General features: G+C 41.1%; 1 protein-coding gene across 3 annotated transcripts in view; it reads right to left on the reverse strand.

Moving 5' to 3' along the window:
* Nucleotides 1-1921: 1921 nt before the first annotated feature.
* st3gal4 (ST3 beta-galactoside alpha-2,3-sialyltransferase 4) overlaps nucleotides 1922-21369 on the reverse strand; it is a 29860-nt gene continuing 10412 nt past the window's right edge. The window contains exons 3-13 of one of the 3 annotated variants that reach the window (XM_073483263.1): nucleotides 20387-20458; nucleotides 20171-20286; nucleotides 17767-17848; nucleotides 17363-17452; nucleotides 15961-16058; nucleotides 15609-15672; nucleotides 13872-13967; nucleotides 10126-10315; nucleotides 9523-9660; nucleotides 3103-3252; nucleotides 1922-2987 (exon numbers count right to left, since the gene is read on the reverse strand). In XM_073483263.1, the coding sequence (XP_073339364.1) occupies nucleotides 2898-2987; nucleotides 3103-3252; nucleotides 9523-9660; nucleotides 10126-10315; nucleotides 13872-13967; nucleotides 15609-15672; nucleotides 15961-16058; nucleotides 17363-17452; nucleotides 17767-17848; nucleotides 20171-20177 (1005 nt within the window). In that variant the 5' untranslated portion in view covers nucleotides 20178-20286; nucleotides 20387-20458 and the 3' untranslated portion in view covers nucleotides 1922-2897. Of the gene's footprint in view, nucleotides 2988-3102; nucleotides 3253-9522; nucleotides 9661-10125; nucleotides 10316-13871; nucleotides 13968-15608; nucleotides 15673-15960; nucleotides 16059-17362; nucleotides 17453-17766; nucleotides 17849-20170; nucleotides 20287-20386; nucleotides 20459-20633; nucleotides 20818-21369 lie in introns of all 3 variants that reach the window. The other 2 variants (XM_073483254.1, XM_073483244.1) reach the window with 2 other exon arrangements.

The raw sequence follows: 21369 nt of genomic DNA on the forward strand, positions 1-21369 counted from the left end.
CTGTAATAATGATCACACGGTCAGAGCTTCTGCCTGCATGAAACTGCACTTCCACATTGGCACAGCAATCATCACGGACCATGTGTTTTTCTATGAAATTGCTGCATTGTACAAATTACCACCAAAGCGTTTGGGGTCATAGTGCACTGTGGGGTCTGCCTGAAAGTTCAAAGCTATGCATTTTAAATGAATCTTATTGTTAAGTGCAGCCATGGGCTCATTTGGTATACCATAACATGCATACATGGCTTTGTAGGGCTCAGTTGGTACATCACAGTGTGATCAGTGCCAGGGTTAGGAGCTTAATTCACATGGGAGCTTGCCAGGCTAAAAATGTATACATTCACTGTACCGTAAGATGCTTTGGTTAACAACACTGTACATCACATGTTCCTTCTGAACTACACTTTGGACTTGGGGGTTCAAAGGTGTGCTTACAGTACAATAGACTGTCCTGAAAAGTCTGACCTGATTTTCAGTTGTCATATAAACAGCCCGCAGATTCACACAACTCCTGTTCAATTATGTAACTCCCTGTTGTGTAAGGGAAGTCAAGTGTGAAGTGATGGGGCTCTTTCTTCTTCCACTTCCCTTGTGCTGTTGGGAAAAAAAATGCATATCAACCATTCTTCTAAATTCATATATTTTGGAGGAGGCGACACAGGTAAGATGTTTTTAGCTGTTTGGTAAATCTGAGTGGAAACACATGGAGCAATGTGAAACCCGTTTGTGCTTTTTTTAAAAACATGTTTGAAAACATGAGGAGGGGGTGAGAAGGGATGGTTTCACAGTATGAGACAATACCCCCTCCACACATAATGGATGGCTCTCACGAGGGAAATGATGAGCTTCAAATGGGCTGTTGTTTTCTGTCAGATTGGGTTTCAGTGGCAAGGAAATCAGTTAGCGCCAACAATTGACAATTCTAGTGAAGTGAATATTAGGGTAGGCGTTTGATTGTGGTCTCTACCCTGCTGCAAACAGGATTGTCATCCGTATCAGCGATATGCAGGCAAAACACACAGATTCTGAGCAGAACAGAACACACAGCTGTGCTAATGTGCAATAGCAGAATTAGTACATGGTAGTAGAAACCGTTTGATAGTTGTAGTAGTGCGATGAGCAGACACCTGCGCAGTACATCTTTCTCACAGTCTGACCTTGAGGAGGAGGTCTGCATCACTATTCAAAGCACTGCACTCAAGTGTGCATCACATGATGTTTTACATTAATGAAACACATTCACACTAGAATATCAGGAATTTGGTTCAATAACTTACTAATATTATTATTATCAGTTAGGTAGTAGTAGTTGTTGTATTTCAGAATTTACTGTACATCCCTGATATTAAAAGCACACTAAATGTCTACTGTCAGTCTGATCTCACTTGAGGACCTGGACCCTGTCACAATGGATGTTGTACCACCATATGAGTAAGCCTAGTTTATGAATGCCAAGGGCACAACTCCATTCATGTCAACACTAATAGAGGGTCGTGTGTACAGGGAGGAGAAACCATCACTAACATCTGTCGCCAGTGGCACATGTATGTTAGTCAATCTCAATTATAAGTGTTGTGCAATCTTCTGGTCTTCCAGATGTTCATACTGTACATGTGCCTCCTAACACATGTGCACTACTGCTAGTTTCGCTGTTACCATCACCCCCAGGCACTTTAAGATGGGCTGCTGCATGACTGCACCATGTGCAGTGCAGTAGAGTGCTCACTGTATAATGTGCATGCAACAGAGGCTCTCTGCCATCTAGTGGTGACAGTGATACTAAAATTAATGCCGAACAACGACTCAGTGCAGGGTCACACAGGTTAACTTATGCAAGTGCATTGATTTCCATACAGTCAGTCTGCTCAGTTATTCATGTGAACATAAATGAGTTCAATGACAACAAAAATTCAAGTCATTTTGATTTCCTCGTAATTATAAATTTATTTCATTCTGTACAATAAAAAATATCCAGTGGTACCATTTACCATCAGTTTCTGAAAAAAAAAAGATTAAATAAATTAAAAAACAAGACAACTGATGTAATTAAAACTCAAGTGAGCAAAATACAAGAAGTATTTCCAGTCCAAGAAATCTAAAAGTAAAGTGACTCTAATCCAGCTAAGTGTATAAATCATGTTTGTAATCAATTCATTTTCCTCTCATTCAAACTAAAATACATTAAAAGCAAAGTTCTCAAAAAATCCCCACAGTTTCTAATACACCTCTTTACTGATGATACTGATTTTTAGCCCAGAAGATAAAACTGAAAATGAATCTCCAACCATGTTGAGTGTATACCGCAAGAAATAATCCAGGCTGATTAGTTTTACAGCTCAATGATATGCATGAAATCTCCGGACAAATAAACAAAACAAAACAACATTTGGGCTGAAATGGTTGATTCCTACGATGTGGTAGTCATAAGCCCACATATAGCCCTAAAAGCAACATCAAAGCATTGGAATTATCCAAAAATCCCACTTAATCTGACGCAATTTGTTTCCTCGAAACTGGGTTGTCACAAACAGACAAATGGGTCACCGCATGAATAGTGAAGTGTCCTGCCAGCTAACTTTGAAAGTCATGATTCAAAACCCATAAAAGTTACAAACGTTATCCAAAGTGCTGAGCCATGTTACCAAAGGTTGTTCTACTGTTCACAAATCAGTCGAATCACTTTTCAGTTCTACAGAATGTAAGGTGCCAGGGAGATAAACATTCTTCAGAGCTTCACTTGCGTCACCACATGATGACTTAATGCAAAATGTCTTGTATCCCACTGCAGAAGGCACATTAAGATCTGATTTGGATCGGGCGACGAAAACCAAATACATTTTGGTTTTTGAAGATTTTGGATTTAATCGACTGGAACAAAAAAAAAAGTGTGTGTATCATAAATGTGGGTGCAGGTACAAAATGGCTCCCGATTCCTCCAGTCGTTTTAAGGCTTCAGCTTCATGGCTGAGGTCATGGTAGGAGTTCTGCAACAGAGAGAAAGAAGAGGAGACTTAGTACCCAGACAACTGAATGCTTTTCCTGTGTGCATGTTAAAAAACACAGACTAAATTTGAAGTACTGTAAATGGATGTGACCCACCTTCATAGACTTCATGGTGTCATATCCGTAGTAATGGATAGGAATCCTTTGGCTCTTTGTGTTAGGGTAACCAAAACCAGCTATGTGGACCACATCACAGTAGTTGAGAGCAACAAACACAGCGAGGATACCCGTGGTAGGATGCACCGGCTGCTGGAACAGACGAAACTTAATGACAGCCTACTGAAAAATAAAGCCACATCTCCTGACAAACTTTTTACAGCTCCCATGTAGAAGACTTGAACATTTCTGACATCGGCGACTTGTAGTAGTGTAAAAAAAGAGAACCTGGCACCAAGAAATGGGCTGAAGGTACCACAAAGACTGCACCAAACCTCACTTGGATTTTGTCATTTTTTATCAAACAAAAACACAAGATCAGAATCAATTAAACATCCTATTAACAAATTGAAAACTTGAGATAGATTAAAGGTGCATAAAGTAAGAATTGGACACCTGTCGGATTCATACTCCTGCCAACTGCTGCTGACTATAGCTGCTTTTAGCTACTAAGCTCAGTTAGCCGTGCAGCTAGAGAGCGATCGCATTAGCTGTCTCTGCCCGGACTGGGAGCTCGGAGCACTGGGGGACTGTTGGTATTGTTTACGATCTGACTATCATCTCTTGAGGTCATCAAAGTAGCTGAGGCTAGCTGGTTAGCATGCTAACTTCCATAGATGTCTCCGATACGATATCCAAACAGTTTTTTCTACTTTCTTCGTAGATCATTTTAGTTTCACGTTTTTAAATGCAAATGATTCCATACTGCACCTTTAAGCAGCTCTTGAATTAAGCGGTTTGTCAATGAGTATGTTGTGATGTTAAATAAAAGGGGTTTTGAAATCCACACAACCTGTGCTGGACAAACAAAATAGGTTATTAAATGAGCATTTATGTCAAAAAGCACAAAAGGCTAAATGAGCCTGTTGTGTGGTGAAAGCTACAGTCAGCAATACTATGACTTAACTGCAGCCACTCATTACACCACTAGATGGTAATAGAGGGCAGCATTAACTCCCGCCCTTGACCTTAACAGTGAAGTTCATCAATACAAGACTTTTCCATGTGCCGAATACTATCCAGTGACCTCAGCGTTAATTGCTGTGATTCTCTAGGAAAACTTACAGCACGCTCACAATTTCTGATGACATCTATGGCTCTCGTTCCAGCTGAGGCTGAACACGCTTTGTGTCAGCCGCTTTGAGTAAACTCTCTGCCAAACTAATGTTATGTAATGTAAAACATGAAATGTCATGTAAGCTTCTGGCAAAATGAAACAAAAAACCTTTTAAAGGAACATAGCATTTCTTATAATAACATTATTAAACACATTTATTGAGTTTAACTAATTTACCAATAATGTTATTGGTAAATCATTACTAAGCTTTTCTTTTTGTTGCCTTACTATGATTAATACATACTTTCATATGCATTTATTGACAGTCAACTATGTGTTTTGCAGCTACTGGTTATAAAGTGAGAACAGTGAGTAATGCCTCGCAGGTCTGAGGCAGCTAATTAACACTGGGGTCAAAGCACAACACACTTGTGGGCACATGATGTGTTAATGCCGTCACTGCTGATGTGTTCAATGTTTTTCACAACACTACCTGTCCATGCAAAGCTCAGTGTTTTTCCAGCATCTTACTCAATACTATAATAAGATTTCTTGGAAGACAAGCACTCTCGATGCCAGTAACTACTGTAGTAACAACTCTGGGCTGTTTTCCAACTTGATGTTTTTTCAACAAAAGAATTGGGAAAGTGGTTGACCTTCAGCAAGTGCTCTCCCACAGAAAAAAAAATCAGAAAAGATTTGGATATTTCAAAAATAAAGAAGAAAAAAGCATTCTTAAAACCTTTACTGTTTTGTTCTTGGAGCAGATGACAAATCGTTTCCTGCTACATCTAAAAAAAAAACCCCCGAAATCAGTGACTGAGTGACACAAAACTGAGATTGAGCTCCTAACAAGAGCTACATCTTTCTCGGGATACATTTGAATCATGATTTTAATTGCTCAAAACAACACTTAAGTGGCTTTCAACCATTGCGTGACCATAGCCGTGGTCACACAGTGTTTTTCCTCCTCAAGGAAACAAACTCCTCACAAACAAACAAGAACTCCATCAGTAATCATGTAACCGAGGGGTTTAAGGTGCCGACCATGAAAAGCAGCATCTCCCGTTCAAATCCAGTCAGGGTCCTTTTAGCTGCATGTTGTTTCCTCATTTCCTGTCCAAGAAATGCCTTATAAAATCAACTTGAAGGCACTTTTTACAGTCCTTCCCACAATTTCTCAGACCTAATTGCTTCAGAAAGCTGCAGTTAGGATACCGAAATCACATAAAATCCCTTCATTTGCTGCCTGTAAGCAATTCAGTTTTTGTTCCCAGAGCATTCACCTCCTTTGCTCATTGCAACAAATTGATTAAACCTTTTTGGCAATGATGAACAGAAAATCTCTTCAATGAAGGGAATGAAATCTCAAGTATTGACCCCCCCCCTTCATGTCAATATTTGGTAGAGGCACTTTGGGCACACCTACTGCCAGAATACAGCTGATGTGGAGTGCTCTGCACATCTGGATAATGACTTTTCCCTCGTCATTCTTTCCTCATACATACTGTCTTCCAGAGGGATTGGTCAGAATACGAGATATAAAGACATATTACACAAACTCCCCCTTATTCCTCCTGGCTAAGTCAAATTCTAAAGAAAAAAAAGAAATCAAAGGGCATCCAAGTGGGCTAAGCATACCAAGTAACTACCCTGATTAGATTAGATTCCAGCGCGGGAGCTTTGTTGTCTTCTCCCTCTGCCGTTTCAAATGTTCCATGTTGGTTTCAGTGTCAAAATGCTTATTTTCAAATAAGGGGAAAAATGGAAATGTCCTGTGTAGCCCCCCACAAAAAATCTTTGTCCTAAAAACACTAACATCTGCATTTGCTTGTCACTTGTGATCTGCCTTTTGCTGAAAACAGGAGAAAAATAAAGTGACATTATCCGACCCCACTGACGTCTATTTTGAAAATAAAACTAATGCGCGATTTAATGAGTTGAGACGTGTTTGTTGTGTTGTCCCTGGCGGGCCCTTACTACAAACAGAGGTCTCCCTGTGTTGTTTGCCATTTCCCATAAGACTCTGTGAATGATTATCCATGTTCACAGGCAAGAAGAAGAATCACTTCCACATGACCGCGAGATAGACGAAACTTTCTTTTTCCATCCCTCCCCAAAATGCTGCGTGCTTTTCCCAGCAGCCTTTTCATATCTCTTTCCTCTGCAGCTTTCCATGTTATCACCGGGCTGCCTCTGCGAGAACGGGTGAATTGCTAGTGTTTACAGTGGCCTACCTCCCTTATTTCCTCCAGCCAAGGTTTACTGATTGCTTAAAACTAAAGGCTCTTTGTAAGCTTTGTAAGAGTTTGATAAAATGATGCTGTTACTGTCTGGACCTACACAACAGAGCAGCAGACACTCACACTTTCTCCGGGAGTGAAAGGGTGTCCCTTCAATATAAATGAGAGTTGGCAGCAAGATAACAATATAGGATTGGAAAATAAAGCTCTAAAGCTCTAAAGCTTATACTATATAACGTGTTGTTGTGGATTTACAGGGCGTTGCTGTTTATTGACCGGAAGCAGTGACTTCCTCAAATCTGCCGGCTGCCTGACAAAATGCTACTATTGGTTAACAGTTTTTGTCACCTATTAGCGGAACGATATGAGAGTGTCGATCTTCTTATCTAATTCTTGCCGAGAAAGGAAATAACCCCCCCACCCCAAAAAATAAATAAATAAATAAATAAAATATGCACTTGTATGTTCTTACCCTTAGCACTTAAACCATGTACTTAAGGTATCCTTGATAAATAGCAGCTACCATGCTCAGATGAGGGCTTAAAAACTGCTTCTATTTTCTCTTTTCTACTTTATCGAGGGTGATATGTTGTGGTTTCTTTCTTGTGACAAATGTACTTTGCTTTGGACGAAAGCGTCTGCTAAATGCCCTAAATTTAAATGTATTTGAAATGTAAATGTACATGTAAATGTAAATGCAAATGTATATGTAAATGTACATGTAAATAAGCATCCTGCAAGACCTTCACCAAAGCACAGTGTCTAATAGTTGAGACGATGTGCTAAAATAACTTTTTTCAAGTGCCCAGCTCTTCTGATGGTGAAGAAATTGGCTCTCTAACTTCTGCTTTATCTGATGAAAACCGAGTAAGAGCACAAGCACACATGTTTTCTGGCAGTGGGTGTGTGTGTCTTTGTTCAAGGTTTTACATGGTTACCTATTACTAAAATAGAGGTGTTTCTAAACAACCCTGAGCTCTGCAGCCGTTCTACAGAGGGTGATCTGACCATGACAGCCTTGATAAGAAACTGATACACATCCTCGTCCCTGAACTCTTCCTTTTCTTCTCTCCAAAAACATCACACCAAAACAATTCCCTGTTGCACTCTTTCTTCTTTAATTCAGAAACTGACGAGCACCCCGCAATGGGACACAGCTGACATTCTGTGTGTATTAGCCTCATGTGGTCGCCAGCACACGGGCGAACACCAGAGCTCTGCAGCGGCCCGGCGCATAGTTTGGACGCAGGCCCATGGAGCCTTGGTGAGAGGGAGGCGAGGGGGGCTGCATACTGTCACCACTGCAAGCCAGAGCTAGAAGAGCTCAACACAGGCCTGCGTTCAGGGAGACGGGTGTGAACAGTTGAAGAGTTGTGCGTGCGTGTGTGTGTGTGTGTGCCTGCAGAGCGAAAAAGAAAGGAAGGAAAAGGGGAGTGAAGAGAGAAGTGGTTGCATGTGTTCAAGTTTGTGTGTGTGTGTGTGTGTGTTGAAGGGGTCCTTGTGTATCTGGCAGGGTCATTAGCAAGGGAGGGTGGCGTGTCTGCAAAGAGGAGGTCTGCTACAGTCAGGACTCCTGCTGGTATTTGGCGAGGGAAGCAGTACCCGAGGAAGAGGACAAGATAGAATGAAGATGGTTTTCTGAGCATTGCTTGAGAACAAAATATATATTTGCAGCCCTGAAGAAGCTAATCTGTAAGCCCCAGATCTCACTATCGCTACTTCCCTCCATCTTTCTCCTCCTCCTGCCCACCATGCTCTTCCCTCCGGCCCTCTTCATGCAGCCTGTGCAGATGGTGCGGAGCTCCTGTCGGGCGAGCCCGCTGATCGAGCTGCCTTCCCACTGCTCACTCGTCTCATGCACCAGCCAGTTGTGTTTGTACTAAAAGTCCAAAAGGGTAACCCCCACCCCTCCAGCCACCCACCCACCCTTCCTCCCTCCCCTCGTCACTCTTTGACAAAAAGGGCTCAGGAGAGGGAACAACCAGAACCAAAACAAAACTTGGCTCGGGCCCACGTCGGAGACAATCCCCACCGAACACACAACAAGCCCCGCACGGCAGACGGGATGCAGCGGGCCAATAAAAGCTTCATTCTACATGAGTAATCGTCCAAGTCAGATCACGGGGTGTTTCAAAATCCAATCGCCTCGGCCAAAGAGGGAGATGAGGTCCAATTTGTGAAACAAAAACAGATCAATGGTACACTGGGAAAAAAAAAAAAAAGCCATGCGTCATGTTTTCTTATTGCAAAATCGCTGTTCTCCAGTCACAGCTTCGTGAGTGAGTTTACGGCTGTTTCCACTTATGTTTGTTGTGTTTTGATAAAGTTATCTTTTCATGTGTTCATACTCTACTTTCATATTTGTTTACTGTAACAGAGCATGCTCAGTGAACATGAACAAATGAAAAAACAGTGACAGTCACCAAATCTGTACTTGTTCCTAATAAAATGGCAGTTATTAACTTTGCAGAGAGTGTGCTTTTTCTAAAAAAACAGAGCATCTGGTTGAAATTTATACAATATTTTGGCTTTCCTTCAAAAGCCAATTATTTCCCAGGGATTCACTGTGCAGCCTGGAAGACATGAGGAGCTTATCTTGTAATGAGATGCCAGAATGCCAAGCAGCAGCTAATCTTCATCATGTTTCGCAGTAATTGGATCCACAAAATCACTATTGACCCAGCTACGTTTCAAGAGAAATGCCTCTCGCAGTGAACTGTTTATCACAGCGCTCAAGACGTATCACTCGAGGAGCTGTGGCTAATCAGCGGATGCTCCATCCAGCCTTGTTAACATTCATGTGGGAAGTAGTGAAGGGCAAAAGAGGAAAAAAGGGAGGTATGGAAGACGGGGAACAAACAGGAGGGAAGGCTCTGGTGGGAAAATTCAGCTGAGGATGAAGGAGAAGCGTCGCCACCACAATTACAGAAAAACAACTTTAGACTAATTAAGTTCGGTTTGGTTAATGACAGGGCAACAATTCAATGTGGGCCCGGACCAAAACATCTGGCGATAAAATTGTGAAATCCAAGCCTGTGGCTTGTGGAATTGATCTCTCACCTGTCTGCTCTTGGGGTACAGAGGGATCCGCAGCAGTCTGTCTGCAGTCTGGTGCAGAAAGTGAGGGTCCAGCACTCTGATTTTATTGACGTCACCTAACCAGATTTGGGGAGGGGGCTTCCAAAAGCCTTTCCTGACCTAGAACACACAAACACAGAGAAAGATAAGACACAGGATGTTGTGAAACTGAAAGGAACAAAAGGACAGAAAGAGATTTAAATAATGTTATTTTTGGACTTCATTTAGACAAACAGAGACACAACTGAACCTATGACTCCCTCATGTCTGGAGGCAACTAAATCGATGTGCAAATTAGCAGGTAATGACCCTGCAACTATTATTGGTCCCAGTCCGGAGGTGCCGGGAGCAACAGAGTGAAGGATGTCTGCGATGGAAAGTACATTTAACTCTGAAGGGGCCCTGGCATCACTGAAGTTGAACCTTTTAAGTATTTGTTCCTGATATGGATGAATGGCAAGGGCTGGAAAAGAAGCTAATAGGAGTGTGTTTATACGAGGCAGAGAGGGAGAGAAAGCGAGCGAGATGGAAAGTGTGTGTGTGTGTGCGTGTGTGAGAGAGTGCATTCTCACACATATCCTGTACCCTCTTCTCATTATATAGGATCTCTTTGAGCCACCGTAGATCTTGCTGCTTGAAAGGCACCAGGACCATAAGCGTGCCTGGCTCGTTGTGCAGTGCAGGGTTGTACGAGGCCGACTCCGGGTAGAAGAACCTCATGGTGGTCTTGTTCCCTACGTCTTCCTCGTAGCCTCTCACTGGGGCATCGTTCAACCTGAGGCAGGGACACAATACTGTTGTCAAGGAGAAGAATTTTCAGGTTTGTTTCATTAAGGATTTCAATTTTTGCAGTCAGTCATGCAGAAATACAGTAGTTTTAATCGCATCAAGGCCTTTGTAACATTGAGCATCAAAGGCAAAATGGCAACCCGGATGTTATTTTCATAAATGTGTCTATTCTTGCACATGCTAACTTTGCATTTCCTGCTTCCATTGTTCATAAACTTTACGTATCATATCATAGATTTTGCATAGATAATTATAAATGCTTATCCCTGAGTCTGACTGAAATCAAACAGTTTAGAGAAACCTAAATGAAACTGAAACTTACGGGTTGTATTTCAGAAGTAAGAAAAACTCAATCTAAATTCCACTGGTATTTTTAGCTAAGCTAACATCTAAAAAAAACACTGCCTCGGAACAGAGGCTTTCTCAACAGTATGTTATATAGTACACTCCACGTGTCTTGATCAGGACAGTATTCAAGGGGCTGCGGCTAGCCACATTGACAAGTGTATAACTTTTAAGATCTAATGCATTACCAGTAAGAATAAATATTTAAGAATATAGTATTGGTGTACGGAAGCCTTAAAGGGCCATGCATTCATACATTTTATTTCCTCCATTTTCAAGTGATAACGAGTTAATATCATTTGTTTTCTCGAGATCTCGAGTTATTATCTCGAAATAACAACTGCCGTTTTCCTGAGATAACGGGATAATTTTCTCGAGATCTCGAGATAGCGAAACTTTGTTTTCCCGAGATAACGACATAATTAATTCGAGATCTTGAGAAAACAAAACGATAGTGTAGTATATTAAATCATTGCAGGAAACATCATTCAGTGTAGCAATGTCAGAGGAGCAGGAGCATAACGATCACCGCGTCACATATCTTTTCAATCAAGGCCTGACACAGGCTGAAATAGCATTATGCCTTGCTATTACAGATAATATACACATTAGTGTGCGTAATCTAAAAAGACGGTTAGCAAGGCTTCAGCTATATCGGCGGCGCAATCTAAGTGAGCCTGATGTCTTCGTTAACTACATAGCTGACCAGCTACGAGGTCCCGGGCGTCTCCATAATCTATCACAGTCATTATCTCGAGATCTCGAATTAATTATATCGCTATCTCGGGAAAACAAAGTTTCGTTATCTCGAGATCTCGAGAAAATTATCCCCTTTTCTCGGGAAAACGGCAGTTGTTATTTCGAGATAATAACTCGAGATCTCGAGAAAACAAATGAAATTAACTCGTTATCACGGGAAAACGGAGGAAATAAAATGTATGAATGCATGGCCCTTTAGGGCTTCCGTATTGGTGAATGTTATGAAACAAAGTTAGGATGATGTATATCGCGCTGCCAGGCTAGTACGTTTTCATTGGAGCTTTAGCTGAATGCTAACAAGGTAGGCTAACTGTTTGTTAAAATCATGAAGGTTTCGATTACTAGCAACAACTGTGGTTGAGTGGATGCCAATGAGAGAAATGCCAATTACAGATTGCAGTAGCTAGAGAAACAGAGGCTAATCCGTGACCATGGCTATTAGCTATTGTCGCTAATGGCGTAGGGATCAATGCTACCTATGAGCCAATGAGCAAGATGTTCATCTGTAGTAATAACAAACATCTAGTAATGATATTTTCACATATATCATGATTTAAAATGTCACTGTCTAAAATGATTCTTTTCATTGTGACTTGCTTCTCCAACCTGAGTGAGTGTGATCAATAGAAGCTAATGTTTCTTAAGCTAAATCTGTACTATGTTGGCGTTGGACAGGGAAATTTCTAAATCTCAAACTATTAGTATTGAATATTTGTATGTCGATTGTAGGGTTGGGTACCAGACTCTGTACTCACCCCACTAGATCGATGCTAACGGGTCAGCATCGCTACTGCGGTTAAAGTAAATTTACAAATGAGACGTTTTAAGTCACATACTTAACATAAAACGATATGTGTGCTCATATTTACAGGCGTGTACAGTATTTAATATGCTTTGGAAACAAACTTATAACTGCTGACTTCACATAATTAACTCAATCTGCGACTGCAGCTTCAAGGGGTCAACACACAAACTCAAAATTCCCAGTCGACTTAAAACACAGCACCCACTAGTGGAGACCTTGTGTGGCAGGAGAAAGCAGCACATATGCATCTTAATGTTTTCTATTATATTTATTCTTATAGAGCTAGGTTGAAGAGCAGGAACAGTAAAAATGTAGCAGTTTACTCTATAAAGTGTTTTATTTTACAGATGTATATGCAGTATAGCGTGATGCTACTGAAATAAAACTTAGATAGATTGACTTGTGATGCATTGTCACTGGAAATATGACTCGTGATATATTGTCTCTAGAAGTTAATGATTTAACTGGTTAGAACTGAAATAAGTACCACCATTGTGTATCGAAAACCAGGTACCAGCATTGGAAGGTTGGACGGTTCAAATGTGAATGGTACCCAATCCTAGTCGAGGCTGCTTTATTGATATTACATGGTGTATCATTAAATAAACAACCTTTGTACTGATGTCCTACTTCTCCCTTGACACATCCTGTCATTTCCAGAGCTGACTGTCTAACAATAACACACCGTAAAATGATCCAACAAAAAAGAACAGGGAGCGTTCAGGGCTTAAAATTTGATATCCGTTCTGGAAAACATCCCCGTTTTATTGCCTTTAACAAACTCTTGACACAACATCTTCGAAAGACCACATCATAACTCTATACCGAACAATTAAAACACAGTAGCACAGACTGAGGCCTTGTTTGGTTAAATGATTAATCTGCACTTTGGAAAGTGGAGTCTCGACAGGCTTTAGTAGGTGTTCCTACGGCAGAAAAAAAGGCTTATGACGTCAAAGTCTCCAGCATGCATTGAATTCTCAATGTCAATAACCTTACTTTACTTGGCCAGGGAGCGATTAGCTTCTGAGAGGAGAGGGAGAGATGTGAGAGAAGGAGGGAGGGGGGCAGGAGGAGCTGATGTGTGGGGGGGGGGGAAGGAGAGAAAAATGCATTGTGGCCAAGCCAAATTCTGGCTGTTTGAAAGAGGCTTATAAAAACTCAGAATGCATGTGTTCATTCCAAGGCTGTAAAGTCAGATTTGCAGAATGCCTTTGTCCCTGAGCAAACTAAACACTTTCTTTTCTCCTCTAAAGAACTTCACTTGACCTAAAAGTTTGCTAATTGCCCAGAGGACGGCTCTGTGTCAGGGTCAGACGGTCACACAGTCGGATACGATATGTCCATCATTAGTCTACGGCCAAGTGAATTTATATCCCGCTCTCACCGCAGGTCATCAAGCAAGGGTCCGTCTGTTACTTCATTTCTCAGTCCTCACAATCCCGAAACGTGAACGTGGTTATGAAGAGGTCTCGGTATTAAACATTGTATTGTTATTGTTGAGTCATTCCCTAAAAATGCATATCTTGGAGTGCAATCAAAGAGGGTCAAAGCTAGTTTATAAAACGAATAATAACTGAATGTGATAATACCGATAACAATACGCTCATCGGGCGTTCTCCTCTGTGCTTACCGAATGACCACATCATATTTGTTGATGATGCTTCCCAAGGAGCTGTTTTTGATGGCAAAGCCGTTGCCTATGACTACACAGGTTCTGCATTCAAGGCTGTGGAGACAAAGCCCAACACACACACACACACACACACACACACACACACACACACACACACACACACACACACACACACAGAGAGAGAGAGAGAGAGAGTTCAAATGTGGGACATTTATGTTCTCCCATCCTCCTGTGAGTGTTTTCAAGTCTTGTTTGAGGTAAAAGTAAATATCCTCACATGTATGAGCTGTCCAGTGCACTGATGTACAGCCTATATTGGTTTTCTTTTGGGGTTTTTTTCATTGCCTAAGCCTGTCAACATGGCTGAATGTTTGGATTGCACAATGTATCCCAAGTTAAATCTGATTTGTTAATACTACAGATTACAAACAAAAAAAAACGACAGGAAGATGAAGTTACCATTTATTTACAGTGGTGGGAAGCAACAAAGTACAAATACTTTTTTGTTGTTACTGTACTTAGTAGATTTTTCAGGTGCATGTACTGTACTTTACCCAAATATCTGTACTTTCTACTCCTTACATTTCAAAAAAGGCTCATAACTTTAGTCTTAATGCATTTAAGGGGATTATCTGTTATTTTTATTTTGCGTCATTGCGTGCCGCCTTCCCAACATCGCAAGACTGATTTCAACCTGTGCATATCACACATGGCAGATATAACAAGACAGAAACAGACAGAGAGGGAGACCTGAATGGGGAGAGTGTCTCGTATTGTCCCTCTGTCTGGATTTTCTCATTTTGTCAATTTGTTGCCGTGCTCCGGGAGCTTCACCAACCCAAGATGTCGATATTCGACATCCTGGGAATGAGACTTAGCAATCAACTATCTTTCTGGTGCATTTACGAACAGCTTGGACAAATCCTACTGATTCTACCTAAGTTTAATAGCGTTTGAATTATATTAATATGACGTTAGGTTAGCTTTGCACAGAGATGGCCGGTAGAAATGTCCTTCAGAGGGATACTTTTGACTTTTATACTTTGAGTACATTTCAGAGCCTGTACTTTCTTACTTTTACTTGAGTAAAGAAGGTTTTTTTTACTTTTGCCACCTCTGTTTATTTATCCTTTATTTGTGCAGGAAGATCTTAGGATTTATGACTACTTATTTAGGATTCTCTGAGTTTTTTCCACAAAAAAAAGTATGAAAAAATACATTTTAATGCAATTTTAGTTTTTATTTTGAAGTTTCAAGAATATTCTGATGATTATCAGGATAACATTGTGTTGCAGTTATGTTGGACGGGGTAGTCCTGATGTGAAATTTTCAAATCGTCCCATGCCTACTTGAGACAAAATTGACAACTTATTAACCACAACAGCAAAAGCGTGCAAGGGGTGCTTTTTTTGTTACTATCAAGTACAACAGCTATGTGTTATTCATAAGTTATAAGAATGAGGCACTAATAGCAACTCATAAGGACCTACACAACAAACGTGTTACAGGGTATATACAATAGGAACACCACTATCTCATCTAAGCCTGCTGTGTCATATCTTTATATAGTGAACACTGTCAATAATAGTTATCATATTCACTATGGATTCAGTTTATAGCACACAATGTACAATAAATGAATGCTGGCTAGACGATAGACACCTGGGTTGCAGTCATAAAATGCTGAGTTTGAGTTTGCATGTTCCAGGTTGGCTTTAGTGTGCTCACACTTACTTTTCGATGTTGGCTGGCAGCTGATAATTTGCAATCACAGCAAGAACTTTCAGTAGCAGCAGTTCTGGGAGGGGAAGTGAGAAAAGGAGCCGTTGAAAAGGGCGTGACTGTGGAAAAACTTTTAACACAGCAGTGCAATTCACATAAAAAGACTTTGACTTTGAGACAGTAAAGCATCACCGATCTCATCATCGAGTATTAATGGAGTTATTTTCAGTTCTGTGAAGCTGATTTGTGAACACATGAATAAAGTAGAGAACATACTTTCATAAAACAACCAGTAACGCCAAGATGGGAGACGTGCTGATTAAACTGAGCAGAAAGAGCAGAGGATAACGTCAAATCAACATACCACTGCCCTTAATGCCATAAGGTAATGCCAGCTTTGACAGATGCTCCCGCCAGAAGAAATCCTCCAGTTTCAGGAAGAGCTGCGTCTGTCGGCTAATACTGCATGAAAAAAAGTCAGAGCAGGAATTACAACATGCGTTGCGCGGGATTTCGCTGTATAAATGAGTTATAATACAGGAGGGTTTGCGGCTGAGGATATGAATGAGGCGCGAGACAGCGAGGATGAAGGAAACTACCACCGCACAATGGACAATACCAACCGTGATGCCAGACAGTACAGTGTTCATACTTGGAAACATGGAAAAGCAGCTTGATGTGCGCTTTCCCAAACGTTCTGGCATTTATAAAGTAGGTAAACCAGACTCATTATAAGCAAACCAGCCAATTACATGATGTCATTCAATAGCAATTTCCCTCATTAAACCTCTCTGTTGGCATCTCTCTGCTGAGGAGAGGGAAAAGAAAACAATAACTTTCACAGAGCCCGTGGAGTGAGACAAATGTGGCAGGTTGTAATATGTAAAACTGTAGCTGTTCTGTGTTTCGCTGGCTTCGGACTCCAGCTGTTTATGACCTACTGTTTCTGACAGTGAGTCCCTCAGACATTTATTGCCCCCATGTGCCAGCAGCTCTTTGCAGGAGACCCGGATGAATCTCTGGGGAAGGGTCTAATTTGAGAAATGTCACTGAGATTGCCTGGAAGGCCTCCCTGTGACTGTAATGAGTGATGTGAAAACCCAAGAACAACCAAGCAGCCACATATTGAGAAAATCCAAGTCATGTTCTTTGCAGAGAACATGAATCTCGACCGCTCGAAAGGTCAAAGGGCGGGCAGTGGAAGGTCTACTGAGCTGAAGAAATAAACAGTGACCTTGGAGGAGGCCCACAGATGGAGACCATATCGCTATTTTGTAACAGAGCACAGCCCACAAAAAGACCAACAGTAAATATACAGCTGAATAAACTGATAATAGAGCAAGAGAAAATAAATGAGAGGGGGCTCAGGGTTGTGGAACAATGATTACTTAACAAGGCAGAACCTGAGGAGGACAAACAAGCTTTTGTCTGGCTCTGTAAGAGTGCAACTTTATCAAGAGCTCGTTCTTAGCCAGCGTTGGGTTTTACATCAAGTCTCCCTCTCAACCACTTCATCAACGCATTCCTCTTGAGTGACTGAAACTTACTGCAATCATGATTTAGATGGAAAATCCTTTCTTATAATAAGTCCTGGTCTTTCTCCCTAAAATATGCTTTCCCTACTTGACTGGTAAAGAGCAGCCCTAACGGTTCCACGGAGCCTGGCACCTTATGTTCAAATAAAAAATGTTGGCATACCTTACACCCTTAATAAGCCATCCACTCCCTCCAGTTTGTAGAAAAAACACAGACATGCCATTACTCACTTAAAGTTAAGGCTCTCCCACTTCTTCTGGGTTAGCCAGCCACCACACAGCGACTTGCTACTGTTCAGAGACTTGCTGGTGCCTCCGTAGCTGAAAGACAGACAATCACCACAACTGGCATGAGAACTACTGCTGAATCCATAAAATCACAGTGTGCCAGTAACTAGGTCCAGAACACTCAAAAAGTGCAGAAATGGGCAGATATGAGGGCCTAAATTGACCAGCGGCTCAGACGGCCGGATGATAAGAATGCGGCTTGTCTTCCAAACTTTTAGTGACTCAGCACTGTGCGGACCTCATGCTTACTTTTTTACCAGAAATGGGCATTACTTTAATGGTGTGACCTCAGTACCAGAACAACTGAGAAATAAAGAAGAAACGGTTGTGTTAGCGTGTGGGATTACCTCTGAAGTATGGCATAGGAGCAGTAGTATGTGACGAAAGAGATGAAGAAGAAGAAAACTGGGAGAAGCCTAAGGCACCATGCTGGAGTCGAGGGAGACAAAAACAGACAAGAATGAAAAAAAAAGAACAGGATTATTAAAAGTGTACATACAACACAATGTGGCTGAAATGTCTTGGCTCCTTTCCGGGTGTAACGTGTAAGATATGGCCACCTACTAACTGCTGCTCACTACACTCTTTGCTAGCTATCTTTGGCTATGGCGACTGGCTGCTGGCTAGCTGGCTCAGTTAGCCGTGGAGTCGCTGGCCTTTTTAGATGACTGAAATCAGCCTGGATCACGACCTCTCAACGGGGCTTAGCCGCCTCCCAGTGAACGCGGCCGGACACAAGGCTTCTGAAACGTCGAGAACATGCTGTTTGCGTAGCCCCAGCTGAAACTACAGGGGCCATCGAGATATCGCCGAATGGTATTACTAGACAAGACAAGCTAGGGCTAGCTGGTTAGCATGTTAATTTCAGTCAACATATCTGCAACACAATACATGGATATCTTTGAAATAATGTCAAAACTTTGTTGATAATTTATGTTTAATTTTTTTGAATATTTTAAACAAGAGATTCTGGCCACATCTTACATTTCTTCCTGCTCAAGAGTTCCCATGCCATTTAACGCAGGTGTAGTATCAGTACCAGGCTGGGTAATGACAAGTGGAACTGATGTGTTGCTATTTAGAGACAACTGCAACGGCATACAGGAAGCACTCCACCCATTATGGTTTCAATTTGACAACAGAGGTTAAAGTCGAACTTAATGAGAATCCTTTGAATTCATAAATACTTAATAACTTATTCAATAAGACCTCAATGTGTTCTTCTTTGAATCAGATTTAAACACTTGAGTGATGTTGAATATGAATTGTAATCGTGAGTTCTGCGAGCTTGATCTGATTTTGACCAAAACTGAGTGAGTGAGTGAATGAGTGAGTGAGTGTTAAGTTGTTCAAAGACAGGAAATGTAGACATATCACTCTTCATTATTTTTTTTCCCCCATTTTTTCACACTCTATGAATCTCAAACCGCGTGTGGAGCTGAACGTCAGTGGTATGGCCTCAGTTTTGACAGGCCACTATGAGAAGTACAAATACCTACTGTACATGAATTCATATTTATGCGTGACGAAATATTGTCATCTTCTCTTCAAACTGCCCGTCTACAGAGGAACAGGACTATTTTTAGGAACACGCATAGAATTCCAAAATAATAAAGGACACTTAAAACATTTTGGGAAGTATAGGTATTCAATTGCTTTCCAAGATTTACTGTATATGAAAAGATTGATACGGCTCTTTTATGTGTAACAAAGTAAATTATACAGCATGTAATATGTATAACAGAGTGACATATTTATATGTAATTTGGTGTATTATAATTACAAAAAATCTGTAAATAGTTATAACCTGACATTTAAGCCCATCCGAGTCAATATGTGGATCGTTTGACACTCAGTTCCTGTACCCCTTTGTTCATTTTTGTGGGTCCCCCTATATATTATATTTCCCAAGTTAGCCGCTCCCTTTTTGCTCTTGTGCCTCACAGGAGAGGTAAGCTGCACTGTTGTCTGACATTTCTGTGTTTTAGCCATGTTATTTCATGTTTGTTTCGTAGCTTAAACTTATCATGAGTGTGCTGAAATATTTCTGAATCATTTAATTTGTGTAGGAGCTGACATTTACGGGCATAGTTGACCGAGGAGGAGGAGGATTTTTGTTATTCACCTGTTGTCGGGTATGTTTTATGAGCTTGTATTTTCGATACATTGTGTACAATATTATGGAAAATGGCGGACACAGCTAGCCAGGCTCAGTCTAAAGTTGACATAACAAGTTATATCTTGTTTAAAGACAACAATTTCAAGTGTTACAGGAGGTTGTGTGTATCAAGAAATCTACTGTAATTGACATTCAGTGACAGCAAAATACAGCAACCTTCAATACAACTGTCACTGCAGGGCTGTTGTTGAAAATGAATCACTGCTAAGTCCTTGTCTATGGCACAAAGGCAAGGGGCCCTTCTTTAAATCAAGGAACAAAAGCTTAAAAAGCATCAAGACAGCTTTGTGTTTTCCCACGGTAATTTACAGCGGGCAACATCTGGAGTAAACAAGACTTGACATTTTTGAGATGTGTCTGAATGTTGTGTGGCTACGAGGACAGCGACAAGACTGCAACATGTAGTAGGGATGGATCTTATTGTGGAGCACAATATGGTGTGCAGAATTCCAGTATGTGACCTCAGAGTCAGTAGTTCTAACACTGTGCCCATTTCAAAGGCGACAGACCCAAATGTAACTGGTGTGCACAGGCATGAAAAGTAACTGTGATTATAATGCTATGGATCTCACCATCCATCTGTGACAAATTTTGGTCCTTAATCCTCTCGTTGCATGTGAAATAACACAGATGAGATTAGTGCTTTACGGAATATCACGAGAGAGGGAAGTCCCATCAAAGTAATCTGCTGGATGTCCGCAACAAATCAGAACAAACCATTAACGTCTCATACAAAAATAAAAAAAACCCCACAGATGTCACCAATCAACCACTGCAAAAGAGCTTACTTTTAGTTGCCTTCTGGGACATCTTCACGTGCTCCTCGGGTCTCTCATGTCGACTAAGTACATGAGGTTAGCCTGGTGATAGGTACAGGAAGAAGAAAAAAAGACCGCATACATTAGCACCTCCTTTAAGCTGCTCTCTGAACAGCATACTCAACTGGAAGGATGATTTGAAAGAGGAAACACCGCAAGATGAAAAACACAGTGGTTAAGAGTCATAGTAAGTTTCAGTTTCTTGAAGATGTTTCACCTCTCATCCAAGAGGCTTCTTCAGTTCTGACAAACTGGAGGGGAGTTTGCAGGCTTTCAACCTCTGTGTGGGAGTGTCCTTACAGACTCTTGAAGGAAACGTGTGAGCTCTGAGTTTCAGGGCCACTTGTGGGACCCACATGAGACGTGCAACGTCTTCGAGGAACTGAAACAAGTCCAGTTGCCTACAATACAGCAATTAGAACTTGACAATAACAAAACACAAACTAAACTTTGGCAACTAGACATTACACAAAGACAAAGAGGTTAGGGGGTTGGACCAGGTGTTAATAGAGCTGTGTTCAGCAACACAATAGAAGGTGAATGGAAGAAACTTAAAACAGACTGTGCTTGCATCGTTCAAAGCTGAGAGTACTGAGAAACCAGGAAATCAAAGTATGGACTTAGTGTCGTCTTATTCTAGCCTGCACTTGTTGAAACTGCAGACCATCCAGATTATTATCCAACCCTTGTGAAGTTTGTATACCTGACGAGGCTGCAGGGGAAGGAGAAGGCGGTTTATAAATCTGACATGGTGGCACTCTCAGCTTTTAAATGATACCAAATACATGAATTAATACAATATCACATATTCAGAAATGCATGATAAACATTATTAATTCAGTATGAAATCTTATGAATGGCAAGTAATTTAGCATTAACAGAGAATTAAAAACAACACTCCAGGGATGGTTCCTTCTTCCCTGGGTGAGGAGACTGTAGGGTGAATTAGCAGA

The sequence above is a fragment of the Pagrus major genome, chromosome 2, assembly GCF_040436345.1.
Source record: "Pagrus major chromosome 2, Pma_NU_1.0".
In the NCBI taxonomy this organism is placed as follows: Eukaryota; Metazoa; Chordata; class Actinopteri; order Spariformes; family Sparidae; genus Pagrus; species Pagrus major.